Source organism: Hemiscyllium ocellatum, chromosome 22, assembly GCF_020745735.1.
Source record: "Hemiscyllium ocellatum isolate sHemOce1 chromosome 22, sHemOce1.pat.X.cur, whole genome shotgun sequence".
NCBI classification, from domain to species: domain Eukaryota; kingdom Metazoa; phylum Chordata; class Chondrichthyes; order Orectolobiformes; family Hemiscylliidae; genus Hemiscyllium; species Hemiscyllium ocellatum.
Genome location: NC_083422.1, coordinates 2680462 through 2693156, shown reverse-complemented (window position 1 = coordinate 2693156; position 12695 = coordinate 2680462). Strand labels below are relative to the sequence as shown.

The 12695-nt window shown below is 41.3% G+C and overlaps 1 protein-coding gene across 2 annotated transcripts in view; it reads right to left on the bottom strand.

Annotated features, from left to right (window-relative positions):
- Nucleotides 1-875: 875 nt before the first annotated feature.
- The window catches only part of eif4e1c (eukaryotic translation initiation factor 4E family member 1c), a 30059-nt gene continuing 18239 nt past the window's right edge, over nt 876-12695 (bottom strand). For both annotated transcript variants that reach the window (XM_060842302.1, XM_060842301.1), the window contains 4 exons: nt 12629-12692; nt 11402-11515; nt 6038-6177; nt 876-2429 (listed from right to left, as the gene is read on the bottom strand). In XM_060842302.1, coding sequence (XP_060698285.1) covers nt 2315-2429; nt 6038-6177; nt 11402-11515; nt 12629-12692 — 433 coding nt within the window. In that variant the 3' untranslated portion in view covers nt 876-2314. The remainder of the gene's footprint in view (nt 2430-6037; nt 6178-11401; nt 11516-12628; nt 12693-12695) is intronic.

Genomic DNA, 12695 nt, shown 5'->3' with positions numbered 1-12695 from the left:
ATTTATTCTTCATATGACTAAATAATTCTTATTACATTACTGCACTCTGTTCTCATGAGTCAACCTAATCTTCATTTGTAGATAATTACTATGATTGTTATAGTAATCATCTCTATCACTGACTCTGGATATCAGTTCCCAGCCCTTCTAACTCAAATCATAGGATTTATTTATTAAGACTGACCTAATTAATTCCAAAATAAAAGCAAAGTACCAGGGATGCTGGAAATCTGAAACAAACGCAGAATGCTCAATAAACTCAGCAGATCTGGCAGTATTTGTGGAGAATGAAAGTTAACTTTTTGAATTCCACTGGAGTCAAAGTTTCAATTAATTTCAATATAGCAGACATTCAAGAGCATGCCATTCAGTTAAATCTTTATTCCAGTTCATTGTCTCCCAAGGGCTTGGGAGATAGATGCTACCAGACCTGCTGAGCTTTTCCAGCAATTTGTTTTTGTTTCAGAATTTAACTCTCATTCCTAACAAAGTGAGAGCACAGGAGGGTGACACGTATGTATAAAGTGCTCTGCTTCCCTCTGTTTGTACCAACAGCTAGTGTGCTTTCACAAATCTGGACAGTGACTGCTAATTAATGAGACAAATGTGGGAACTTCAAGCTGAACTGGTATCTCCTTCCAGGTAGCATCATTGCATAATCACTCCCACAGGATCCCTGGGGAGAGACGCTTATTCTACCCAGATTAGCTCTATGTCATGCTGGTTGAAGAGTCAATAAATTACTATAATTTTAAACTAACGAGGGGAAAGACAATTTCCATCTCCAAAGGTACGTTACATCAAATACAAACAGTGTTGCTTTGGATCTGCATTCAGATGGAATACATAATGACCATCACAAAATAATTCACAAATTGTTCCAATATTAGCATTTATTACCAAGTTCTGGAATTCATACAATGCACAATGAGAAAATACTGGTGAGAGGGTGTTAAAAGCATCAGTTTTCCTGCTCATTAGGCAATATCCCTAATTTCTAATCTTTATTTCATCTGCTGTGAAACGACTTACAAATCCAATCAATGAATCTCAAATAAGGAAAGCTGTTCAACATTCTATTAAAATCTTTGAATTAAATTCATAGCAATGCTTTTAACTGTTAAATACTTTAAGAAAATAATATTTTCTATGGAATAGTTCCACATGCGAACAAGTTCACCTCAAAATGCAAGTGATCAAAATCAACACAGGGCTGCAGATCAAACATTAGCAGGAATGTTTCTGGGCACTCGAGTTATCAGAGCTTAAAGAAATGCAGAATATAAAGGAAAAGCAGCAATAAATTCCAAGTCACTCAGTGGCAGCTAAGAGAGATGGCTAGACTGTTTTTAACTATTGACATTTAGAATTGGCCCCCACATTTTACAACCATTAATTTAAATTTTAGAATTCTTCCCCAACTTCACGTGTTATGAAATCGTGACAAAGAACTATTTCACCTTCCTCCCCTGGTGTCTGCTCTGCTTATGATGGGCTCTAAATAATTTAACACTGCCACAGCAATACAAACTAGATTTATAAACATTAGATTCCTGGAATGGGAGGAAAAGAATCATGGAATCATAACATGGGCATTAGCAGTTGGCTCCCATGCTGAATTAATATTCACACTTAGGGAGAATGTAAGCTCTCACATTCGGAGAACTCCCATACATATTGAGCTCATACAGATTGGAAAGACTGAAGTACAAGCAAATTCCCATGTATGAAACAGCATGGTTGATGTGACTGTCAAATTCTGCCTGCTCCCAAAGCTGCTTCATTATGGATGCTTGAAACAAGGAAAGCCTGTAGTTTGCAAATAGTGCAGATTTTAATAATTAGTCTACTGCTAATTTGTGCCTTGCACACTGCTCTTACCATTACCAACTAACATTCAAGACAGTTATCAACATGCTGTGTCTGAATGGCCAAATCTCAGGGAAAATGTTCATTGTCTTTTGCTCATATGAAATAGTGATGTGTACACAAACTACTGTCTGCTTGTGTTTAGCTAATAATTGGTTAGAAATGGCCAAAAATGAAAATGCGTAGTCTGCTTGTCAGCTAGTGTTAAATTTGAGCCTGACAAAATCAAAAAAATTCTATTGACCCAATGGGTAAGGCTCCCTCCATCGACCTTTCATTTGCCAATAGAAACCGATTCTCGTTAGCTGCAAGGACCTCTCAGAACCTGGCTTGTTCAGTTCCTGCTTGCTGCAAGTTTCTGTGTGTTGATAGATCCAATGTTTTAGTTACTTTTACCCATGTTACCAGATGATTTTCAGTTTGTTTGCTGCATTTGGGACATTCGCTAAACTGAAAACAGATTCTTTGTTGTGGATCCACTTTTGCTAGATGTGTCATCATGTGACTGGTAACCAATAAGAGCTTTCAAAGACAGTCCTAAACGTTCTTTGTACAATTGCCTGTAAAATACAAGAAGTATTTTTATATATAACATGAAGTATGAACATCAACACACAAAAGTTGAAGGTACAACTGACAATAAATGTGCAGTGCTATCTTGCAACAGTGTGTGCCAGGAATCCCATGGGTTTAGTCAACAATGTATTGGGGAGAAGTTTAAAAAAAATGCCTCAGATCTAGCATCTTGGGCTTGTCGCCCCCTCCCAAAATGCTACGCTGTCTTTTCAAAGATCAGTTGTTGATCTGCTTCTGCCAACTCATTTCAGCACTCCTGCAGTGGCACTGGAAAGGTTCGACAGCCAGCATGTTACCCAGGAGTCAATCAGCCCTTTTGCTGAAGATGCTGGCTGAAATTGTGAGCAGTACAGCTCCTATTAAAAGCTTTGTTGTTGAAGGCAGTTAACTGGTGATTAGCTATACTGAATAGGAAGTGCAGGCTGCAGTGCTGCTTTCTGCTCATTTCTAGGCAGGTCAACAATTAGAGCCATGAACCTAGCATGAGGACGCTTGATTGAGGGAAAGGAGGAAGTGGAAGCTCTGTTCCTGTTCATTATTCAAAGAGATCCACTGGTTACCAGATTAGGACAAGTAAAGGCACTTAACTTGTGGAACAGGTAGCCCCCATCAGGACAGGATGTCAGACATAATATTAATCCAAAGTTTGTGCGAAGATTTGTAGCTCGGGTGCTTGTTGTTGTGGTTCTGTTCGCTGAGCTGGAAGTTTTTGTTGCAAACGTTTTGTCCCCTGGCTAGGAAACATCATCAGTGCTGTGGAGCCTCCTGCGAAGCGCTTCTTTGATGTTCCTTCCGGCATTTATAGTGGTCTGTCCTTGCCGCTTCTGGGTGTCAGTTTCAGCTGTCCGCTGTAGTGATTGGTATATTGGGTCCAGGTCGATGTGTTTGTTGATGGAGTTTGTGGATGAATGCCATGCCTCTAGGAATTCCCTGGCTGTTCTCGGTCTGGCTTGCCCTATGATAGTAGTGTTTTCCCAGTCGAATTCATGTTGCTTGTTGTCTGAGTGTGTGGTTACTAGGGATAGCTGGTCGTGTCGTTTCGTGGCTAGTTGGTGTTCATGTATGCGGATTGTTAGCTGTCTTCCTGTTTGTCCTATATAGTGTTTTGTGCAGTCCTTGCATGGTATTTTATAAACTACATTAGTTTTGCTCATGTTGGGTATTGGCTCCTTTGTTCTAGTAAGTTGTTGTCTGAGCGTGGCTGTTGGTTTGTGTGCCGTTATGAGTCCTAGGGGTCGCAGTAGTCTGGCTGTCAGTTCTGAAACGCTCCTGATATATGGTAGTGTGGCTAGTCCTTTTGGTTGTGGCATGTCCTCGTTCCGTGGTCTATCTCTTAGGCATCTGTTGATAAAGTTGCGTTGGTATCCGTTTTTGGTGAATACCTTGTATAGGTGGTCCCCTTCCTCTTTTTGCAGTTCTGGTGTACTGCAGTGGGTTGTAGCTCTTTTGAATAGTGTCCTGATGCAGTTTCGTTTGTGTGTGTTGGGGTGGTTACTTTCATAGTTTAGGACTTGGTCTGTGTGTGTTGTTTTCCTGTGTTATCAACAGATGCCTAAGAGATAGACCACGGAACGAGGACATGCCACAACCAAAAGGACTAGCCACACTACCATACATCAGGAGCGTTTCAGAACTGACAGCCAGACTACTGCGACCCCTAGGACTCATAACGGCACACAAACCAACAGCCACGCTCAGACAACAACTTACTAGAACAAAGGAGCCAATACCCAACATGAGCAAAACTAATGTAGTTTATAAAATACCATGCAAGGACTGCACAAAACACTATATAGGACAAACAGGAAGACAGCTAACAATCTGCATACATGAACACCAACTAGCCACGAAACGACACGACCAGCTATCCCTAGTAGCCACACACTCAGACAACAAGCAACATGAATTCGACTGGGAAAACACTACTATCATAGGGCAAGCCAGACAGAGAACAGCCAGGGAATTCCTAGAGGCATGGCATTCATCCACAAATTCCATCAACAGACACATCGACCTGGACCCAATATACCAATCACTACAGCGGACAGCTGAAACTGACACCCAGAAGCAGCAAGGACAGACCACTATAAATGCCGGAAGGAACATCAAAGAAGCGCTTCGCAGGAGGCTCCACAGCACTGATGATGTCTCCTAGCCAGGGGACGAAACATTTGCAACAAAAACTTCCAGCTCGGCGAACAGAACCACTACAATAATATTAATCCAACACATATTGGCTACCTCAAATTCTGGGCAATGATCTGCATGCAACCTCCCATACAAAAAATAACATGCCTTCGAAAGGAAGGAGTGAGGCACAGAGATATCCTGAATACTGGGAAGAAATGGAGCTCAACATCAAACATTTTTGTGCACAACAGCAAAACTGAACTACTTCAGGACATGGTATATCATTACAAAGAGATAGTACAACATGGGAACAAGCTGAAACAACAGAAATAACTGGAAAAACGTAGCAGGCCTGGCAGTATTTATGGAGAGAAAACAGTCGATGTTTTGGGTGTAGTGATTCTTCTTCAGAACTAATTGTAGTTATAAAAGATTGGTGTATATGCTGAAGATTGTTGAAGTGGTGAGGATAGGGGTGAGGGTGGGGAAGGGGCACTGGGAAAGAGTAAATGATGGGTGGAGATGGAGCTCAGAGAGAGAACAGCAGTTGGGCAGACAAAGGAATGGATAATGATCAGCTTGGGAGAAAGAAAAGCTGTTAATGTGAACCATTGGTGGGTGAAAATGGGTTGGTTGTGGTAGCGGTCCATGTGATGACAATGCCTGGTGTGTGGGGCAAGAACCTGAGTGAAAATGTTCAGACCTTAAAATGATTGAACTTGACACTGAATCTTGACAGCTGCATGGTCACCAAGAGGAAAAGGTAATGCTGTTCTTCCAGCTTGCACCGAGCTTCGCTGGAGCACCACACCAAGTCTGAGACAGAGCTGTTGGCTAGGGAACATGGCAATGTGTTGAAGTGGGCTGGCCCCACAACCAACCTTTCCTTTCTCCCAGGCTTAACATTATCCATTCATTTGTCTGCCCAACTGCTGTTCTCTCCATCTCTCTGGGGTCCATTTCCATCTATTGGTTACTCCTCCCTATCTCTCCATCTTCAGCATATATACCTCTCATTTACCCACCCGGTTTCCATGTCCCCTTGCTGTCATCCATCCAATCATATTCCAAATATTTTTTCTTCAATCATTAATCTTAGATATAAAGTCCATAGCTTCATGGTTATGAAAAGTTACCTGCTTTCTGTTTGAAATCACTTCAGTTAATCTTGCTTCGACAGAAACTCATGCTAGACACTTCAACTGGGTCAGTCTAATTTTATCTACTCTGGCCCACACTTCAAGAACTTTAAACACTTGCATATTATTTAACAAGTAATGTGTGTTGATGTAATGGATAAAGTCTCAATTTTACAAGTCTCTTCATGTATTAGTGCTCCCTACATAAAGGGCACACATCCTGAGAAGAAACAAAATTCGGTAAAGCAGAAGACACAGCATGATACAGATCAAATCCCCATCATTCATTTTTTAATACTGAGGATTGTAATGTTAGCACTTACCCTATTGAAACAACTGCATCTCTGTTTTGGCAGTTCCCTGTCCAGATTGCTATTTTGTCACCTTTTGGCCTGACATTCACAACAGCTCCACACACCTCATCACTAAACTCATCAAAGGCCTCTCCGATCAGACACAAAAGCTAGTACATGGGATAGGAAGAGGCAAAAAAAAAAGTTATACATTGCAATGAATCACCTTCATGAATTAAGACTGTTATACAAAAATTCCAACAGATCATAAATGTACTGTAGATAGCAAGGTTATGAGCAAAGTCTTAGAATGTTTTGCCACTGTCGTTCAAAAAAATTATTTCATAGAATGTTAATGTTTAGATTAGATTACTTTTAGATTACTTATAGTGTGGAAACAGGCCCTTCGGCCCAACAAGTCTTTGTTATTGGCAAAGACAATATTTGTTGTCCTATCTAACTGCTGTCATAAAAGCGGAGGTGAACTAACAGCATAAAGCTGCATTTGCATTCCCAGGTCACGTACAGAATAAAGTTTCCTCTACAGTGTCTGGCATGGTTGTGCAATGAGATTACATAATTTGCAAAGGCAGCTGGCCTGTCTTTAAAATGGACACAGAATCTTAAAAACCGACTCTTACAGGTCACACGAGTGATCTTGTTGATTCATTTTAGCCAAAACGGAGACACTGATATGTTAACTTAAAAGTCAATCATAAATATTAACTAATTCAAGAAATGCCACGATTGTCCATTAAATACAGTGTGAAGACTTAAAGGTAGTGCTGCAGAGGAGATTGAAATTCCCTGCAGTGTGCTTTCAGCAGAATTGCATTTGGATTCTGGAATAATGATTCAATGTTATTTGTGGCCATCTTGTTTGATCGTGATTAAACCTTGGCTGAAAGAGCAGGGATGTGCAGGGATTAAGAAACTGGATGAAAGACAGCTTCAGCTGAACTATGAGAGCGCAGAGAGATTTGGGATTTCACTCCAACATTGGCAGCTGCAGAGAAAGATGCCCAGAGAAAGCCCCTTTGTGCTGAAAAGGATGCCATGCTGTTTAAGTATTATGCCAACAGAACTAATAAACAACAGGAACATTTCCTTCCTTCCTGAAGCTTCTCTATCTTCTGAACCCACCTACAAAAGTAAACTCGTCAATTATAGAAGCTACTGCAGCTTCTAGAATACATCAAGGTTGAACCCCTTCACTTGGGATTGAGAATCTTGTGCAAATAACCAGGCCTGCAATTATACTAGAGACTGATTTCATGTTTAATTTCATATGTATTTATTGTTAATTAAAATGGTTATATTTAGAGTTTAGTTAATAATTTGATCAACATTTTATTGAAATAAAATTTCATCAATTGTTGTGTAAACTAACTTTTGTCTTGTTAAAACTTTACTGCTGAGTTATGAACTGAAACATTTGGAAACTAGAATAGCAACTGTACAAATTTGCAGTTTACAGACTCTTCGGTGGACCGGGGTAAGCGTGGGGTACAGGTTTCTGGCACAGAGTCTGTCTCTGTTGCTCAGAATGGAAGGGGGATAGAGGAGCCAAGCATTAGTCATTGGGGACTCCATAGTTAGGGGGACAGATAGGAGGTTCTGTGGGAACGAAAGAGACTCACGTTTGGTGTGTTGCTGTCCAGGTGCCGGGTGGATATGTGTGTGTGTGTGTGTGTGTGTGTGTGTGTGTGTGTGTGTGTGTGTGTGTGTGTGTGTGTGTGTGTTGGGGGGGGGGGGGGGGGGGGGGGAAGCAGCCCCAAATTATGGTCCACGTAGGTACTAATGACATACAATTACATTAGATTACTTACAGTGTGGAAACAGTCCACACTGATCCTCCAAACAGCAACCCACCCAGATCCATTTACCCCTTCGCCTAACACTACGGGCAATTTAGCATGGCCAATTCACCTAAGCTGCACATCTTTGGAGTGTGGGAGGAAACCGGAGCACCTGGAGGAAACCCACGCAGACACTGGGAGAACATGCAAACCCCACACGGACAGATGCCCGAGGCAGGAATTGAAGCCGGGTCTCTGACTTTGTGAGGCAGCAGTGCCAACCAATGGAACACATGGCTACAGGGACGGTGGGTTTCAGATACCTGGATAATTGGGACTCATTTTGGGGTAGGTGGGACCTCTACAAAAAGGATGGTCTATATCAGTTTTTGTCCAAATGTGTACAGGAGGGTTTCCTGACAGTATGTAGACAGATCAACAAAGGATGAGGCCACATTGGATTTGGTACTGGGTAATGAACCCGGCCAGGTGTTAGATTTGGAGGTAGGTGAGGACTTTGGTGATAGTGACCACAATTCAGTTATGTTTACGTCAGTGATGGAAAGGGATAAGTATGTACTGCAGGGCAAGAGTTATAGTTGGGGGAAAAGGCAACTATGGTGTGATTAGGCAAGATTTAGTATGCATAGGATGGGTAAGGATACTGCAGGGGATGGGCACAATTGAAATGTGGAGTTTATTCAAGGAACAGCTACTTGTGTGGCCTTGCTAAGTATGTACCGGCAGGCAGGGAGGAAATGGTCAAGCAAGGGAGCAATGGTTTACTCAGGAAGTTGAGTCTCGTCAAGAGGAAGGCGGCGGATGTTAGGATGAGATGTGAAACTCTGTTACGGTGATACAGTGTTACAAGCCAACTTGGAAAGACGTAGAGAGAGAACTAAGAGGAGCCAGGAGGGGACATGAGAAGTAATTCACAGATAGGATCAAGGAAAACCCTAAAACTTTCTGTAGGTATATCAGGAATAAAAAGAACTAAAGATTAGGGCCAATAAAGGACTGTAGTGGGAAGCTGTGCATGGAGTCTGAGGAGTTAGGAAAAGCGCTAATTGAATATTTTTCATTGTATTCACATTGGAAAAAGAATGCTGTTAAGGAGAATACCGAGATATACGCTATTAGACTAGACGGGATTAATGTTCGCAAGGAGGTGGCATTGGCAATTCTATAAAGTGTGAAAATAAATAAGTCCCCTGGACTAGATGGGATTTTTCCCAGGATTCTCTGGGAAGCCAGGGAGGAGATTGCAGGGTCTTTGGCTTTGATCTTTATTTCGTCATTGTCTACAGGAATAGTGCAAGACTGATGGAGAGCAAGTGTTGTCCCCTTGCTCAAGGAGAGTAAAGACAACCCTGGTAATTATAGACTAGTGAGCTGTACTTCGGTTGAGATTCAGGTGTTGGAAAAGTTTAAGAGATAGGATTTATAATCATCTGGAAAGAAATAAGTTGATTCAGGATAGTCAACATGGTTTTGTGAAGGGTACGTCGTTCTTTGAGAAGGTGACCACAAAGGTGGATGAGGGTAAAGTGGTTGATGTGGATTTCAGTAAGACGTTTGATAAGGTTTTCCTGGTAGACTACTGCACAAAATATGGAGGTATGGGACGGAGGTTGATTTTGCTTTTTTCATTAGAAATTGGCTAGCTGAAAGACGACAGAGGGCGGCAGTTGATGGGAAATGTTTATCCTAGAGTTCAAAGTTACTAGTGGTGTACCACACTGATCTGTTTTGGGTCCACTGCTGTTTGTCATTTTCATAAATGACCTGAATAAGGGCATAGAAGGATGGGTTAGTAAATTTGCGGATGACACGAAGGTCAGTGGAGTTGTGGATATTGCTGAAGGATATTGCAGGTTACAGAGGGACTTAGGTAAGCTGCAGAGTTGGGCTGACAGGTGGCAAATGGAGTTTAATGCATTAAAGTGTGAAGTGATTCACTCTGGAAGGAGCAACAGAAATTCAGAGTACTGGGCCAATAGTAAGATTCTTGGCAATGCAGATGAGCAGAGCGATGTTGGTGTTCATGTACATAGATCCCTGAAAGTTGCCACCCAGGTATATAGGGTGTTAAGAAGGTGTGTTAGCTTTTATTAGTAGAGGTGTTCAGTTTTGGAGCCATGAGGTCATGCTGCAGCTGTACAAAACCCCGGTGCAGCCGCACTAAGAGTATTGCGTACAGTTCTGGTCACCACATTATAGGAAGGAGGTAGAAGCTTTGGAAGGGTTCAGAGGCGATTTACTAGGATGTTGCCTATGATGGAGGGAAGGTCTTCTGAGGAAAGGCTGAGGGACTTGAGGCTGTTTTCGTTAAAGAGAAGAAGGTTGAGAGGTGACTTAATTGAGACATAAGATAATCAGAGGGTTAGACAGATTGGACAGGGAGAGCCTTTTTCCTCAGATGGCGATGGCTAGCATGAGAGGACATCGCTTTAAATTAAGGGGCGATAGATACAGGACAGATGTCAGAGATAGATTCATTACTCACTGGTAGGGGCATGGAATGCCCTGCCTGCAACGATAGTAGACTTGCCAATTTTAAGGGCATTTAAATGGTCATTTGATAAACAAATGGATGAACATGGAATAGTGCAGGTTAAGACAAGCTTCAGATTGGTTTCACAGGTCATGCAACTTCGAGGTCTGAAGGGCCTGTACTGTACTGTGCTGTAATGTTCCATGTTCTATGACACTGCCTCACATGGTATTCAACTATGGGTGAGTGTAGTTAGTATTCTGCCTCTCAGCGCCATGCCCTGGGTGCAATCCCAGCCTTGGGTGATTGTCTGTATGGAGTTTGCATGTTGTCCTTCTGCTGTTCCTCCCATAGTCCAAAGATGTGCAGCTTAGGTGGATTGATCATGCTAAATGACAACGTAGTGTCCAGGGATGTGCAGGCTGCATACATTAGTCATGGTAAATGTGAGCCTACTTGGGGCAGTATACTCTTCAGAGGATCAGTCTTAACTCATTGGGCCAAATGGCCTCTTTCTGCACTGTGGCGATTCGAATGGGAGTACTAATCCTCCTCACAATGATCATTTGTGAGCTCAGAGATTACTTAGTTGCTGTCAAATTAGAGAGTAATTAACAAAACAAGGTTTTCAGCTATGGCCATCCAAAACCAATCACTCCTGGTTCTTTCGGACAGAGAAGAAGACTTAGATTTAATTGTCCTGTAAGGTGATCATGGCAACTGCTCCCATTTTGAACTTCATACAGACAGCCTCATTACTGCATGAAAGACTCAAACACTCAATGGAATCAACCCATCTTCGATCATTCATTTCAAACAATTAATCATCTAACAATGAATAATTAACTTTATTCCTATAGATAAAATAGACAGGATGTGTATACACCACAGACTGGTTGCATGAATAGCCAATTTTTCCTGAAAACATCAATGGCATTAATAAACTGTGTAACTGGCCTGTTTATTTTATTGCCATACCAAAACAGGTGGATTAAATCCCAGACTAAAATCTAATTATAACCTAGATTAACATTCAGGACTCAAGGGTTGCCAAGAGCATGGCCAATAAAGAAGGTGCTTATTTTCCCGGAGAGCAATTACCGTTTCCAGCCAGTATCGGTCCAAGTCATTGTGCCTCTGTTGCTTGTTAAGTGTCATTAGCCACCTTCCTCCTCTTTTATTTTTATCATCTTCCCACATCGGTTTAATACCATCCTGTTAAAATACACCTTGATGAGCAGCTTGCATGATTTCAGTAATAATCCTCAGTAATGTCAGGAAGCCGACAAAAAAAAGAGCTCCCCTCATGTTTCCCAAGACCCGTAACATAGTCTCCGAGCTCCAGCTAACACCCACAAAAAATGTTTAATAACTAAATTTACAGACCCTATGGTTTCACTAACTAGATCATTGAAACTAAAGTTTAACTGTCCAAATTTATCACCACTATCACCTATTTTTTTAATTCCGAAATTAACTTTGACCTTTTAATGTTTAATGATTGCTGAAACCAGAATGAGATGAAGACTTTACTATTTTAAACTTAAAATTATTCCTTAATTAAATGCCATCCCTGAGTAACATACTCATTAGTAGCTGTCCCTATCCAGCAAAAACTACAATTCAAACATAAAATGAAATCTCCTATACCATCCTGAGAAGGTGGAGGGAGGGAAATCTGAATATAAGGAAAAAAGATGATGATCAGTCACCGTTAAAAAAGCCAAGTGGTTCACTGATGTCTTTAGGAAAGGAAATCTTGATTCTTTTCATAAAAAGATCCCAGTTTTACACCACCATGATTGACAAGTGAAAAACTGATGAAAGTAACCAGCTTCCATTTCACAAGTCAAGCGTCGCACAGTCAATTCCTTCTGGGGTGAGATAGAATGGATCCTGGGCCATAATCTTACTGCCACATGCTGACACCTCATCGGCTTGAGCCTGCAATGTTCTGCACAATGAGCTAAAGAAAATTTCCCACAGCAACAAGCAATTCCAGGAGCTACTTCCACTCCTTCATCCACTGAGACATACCGAGCATAAGGGTTTTGGTTTGGTCACTGGCATGTGCTGAGCAAGACAGAAGCTGCTGTTCCAAATGTTGAGCTTCAACTAACTATGTGCTCAAGTTATGATAGTTAGTGTCGATATTCTAAGCAATTTTGTTTTAATATCGTCAATAAATTGGATTCCTTTTGATTTGCCTCCCTTTAGACTCCAGGAAATCAATTCCTCATCAACAATCCAGAAAACAGAAAATTAATCAAATTGTTAATGCTAGATAAGCATTGCTTATTGATGTCAAACTTCATAAAAACAGCTTACCTTAAACAAACAGTAATCACACCCAAACAAAAGCTTACTAGGTTGCTGTATGTGATTATATAACCTA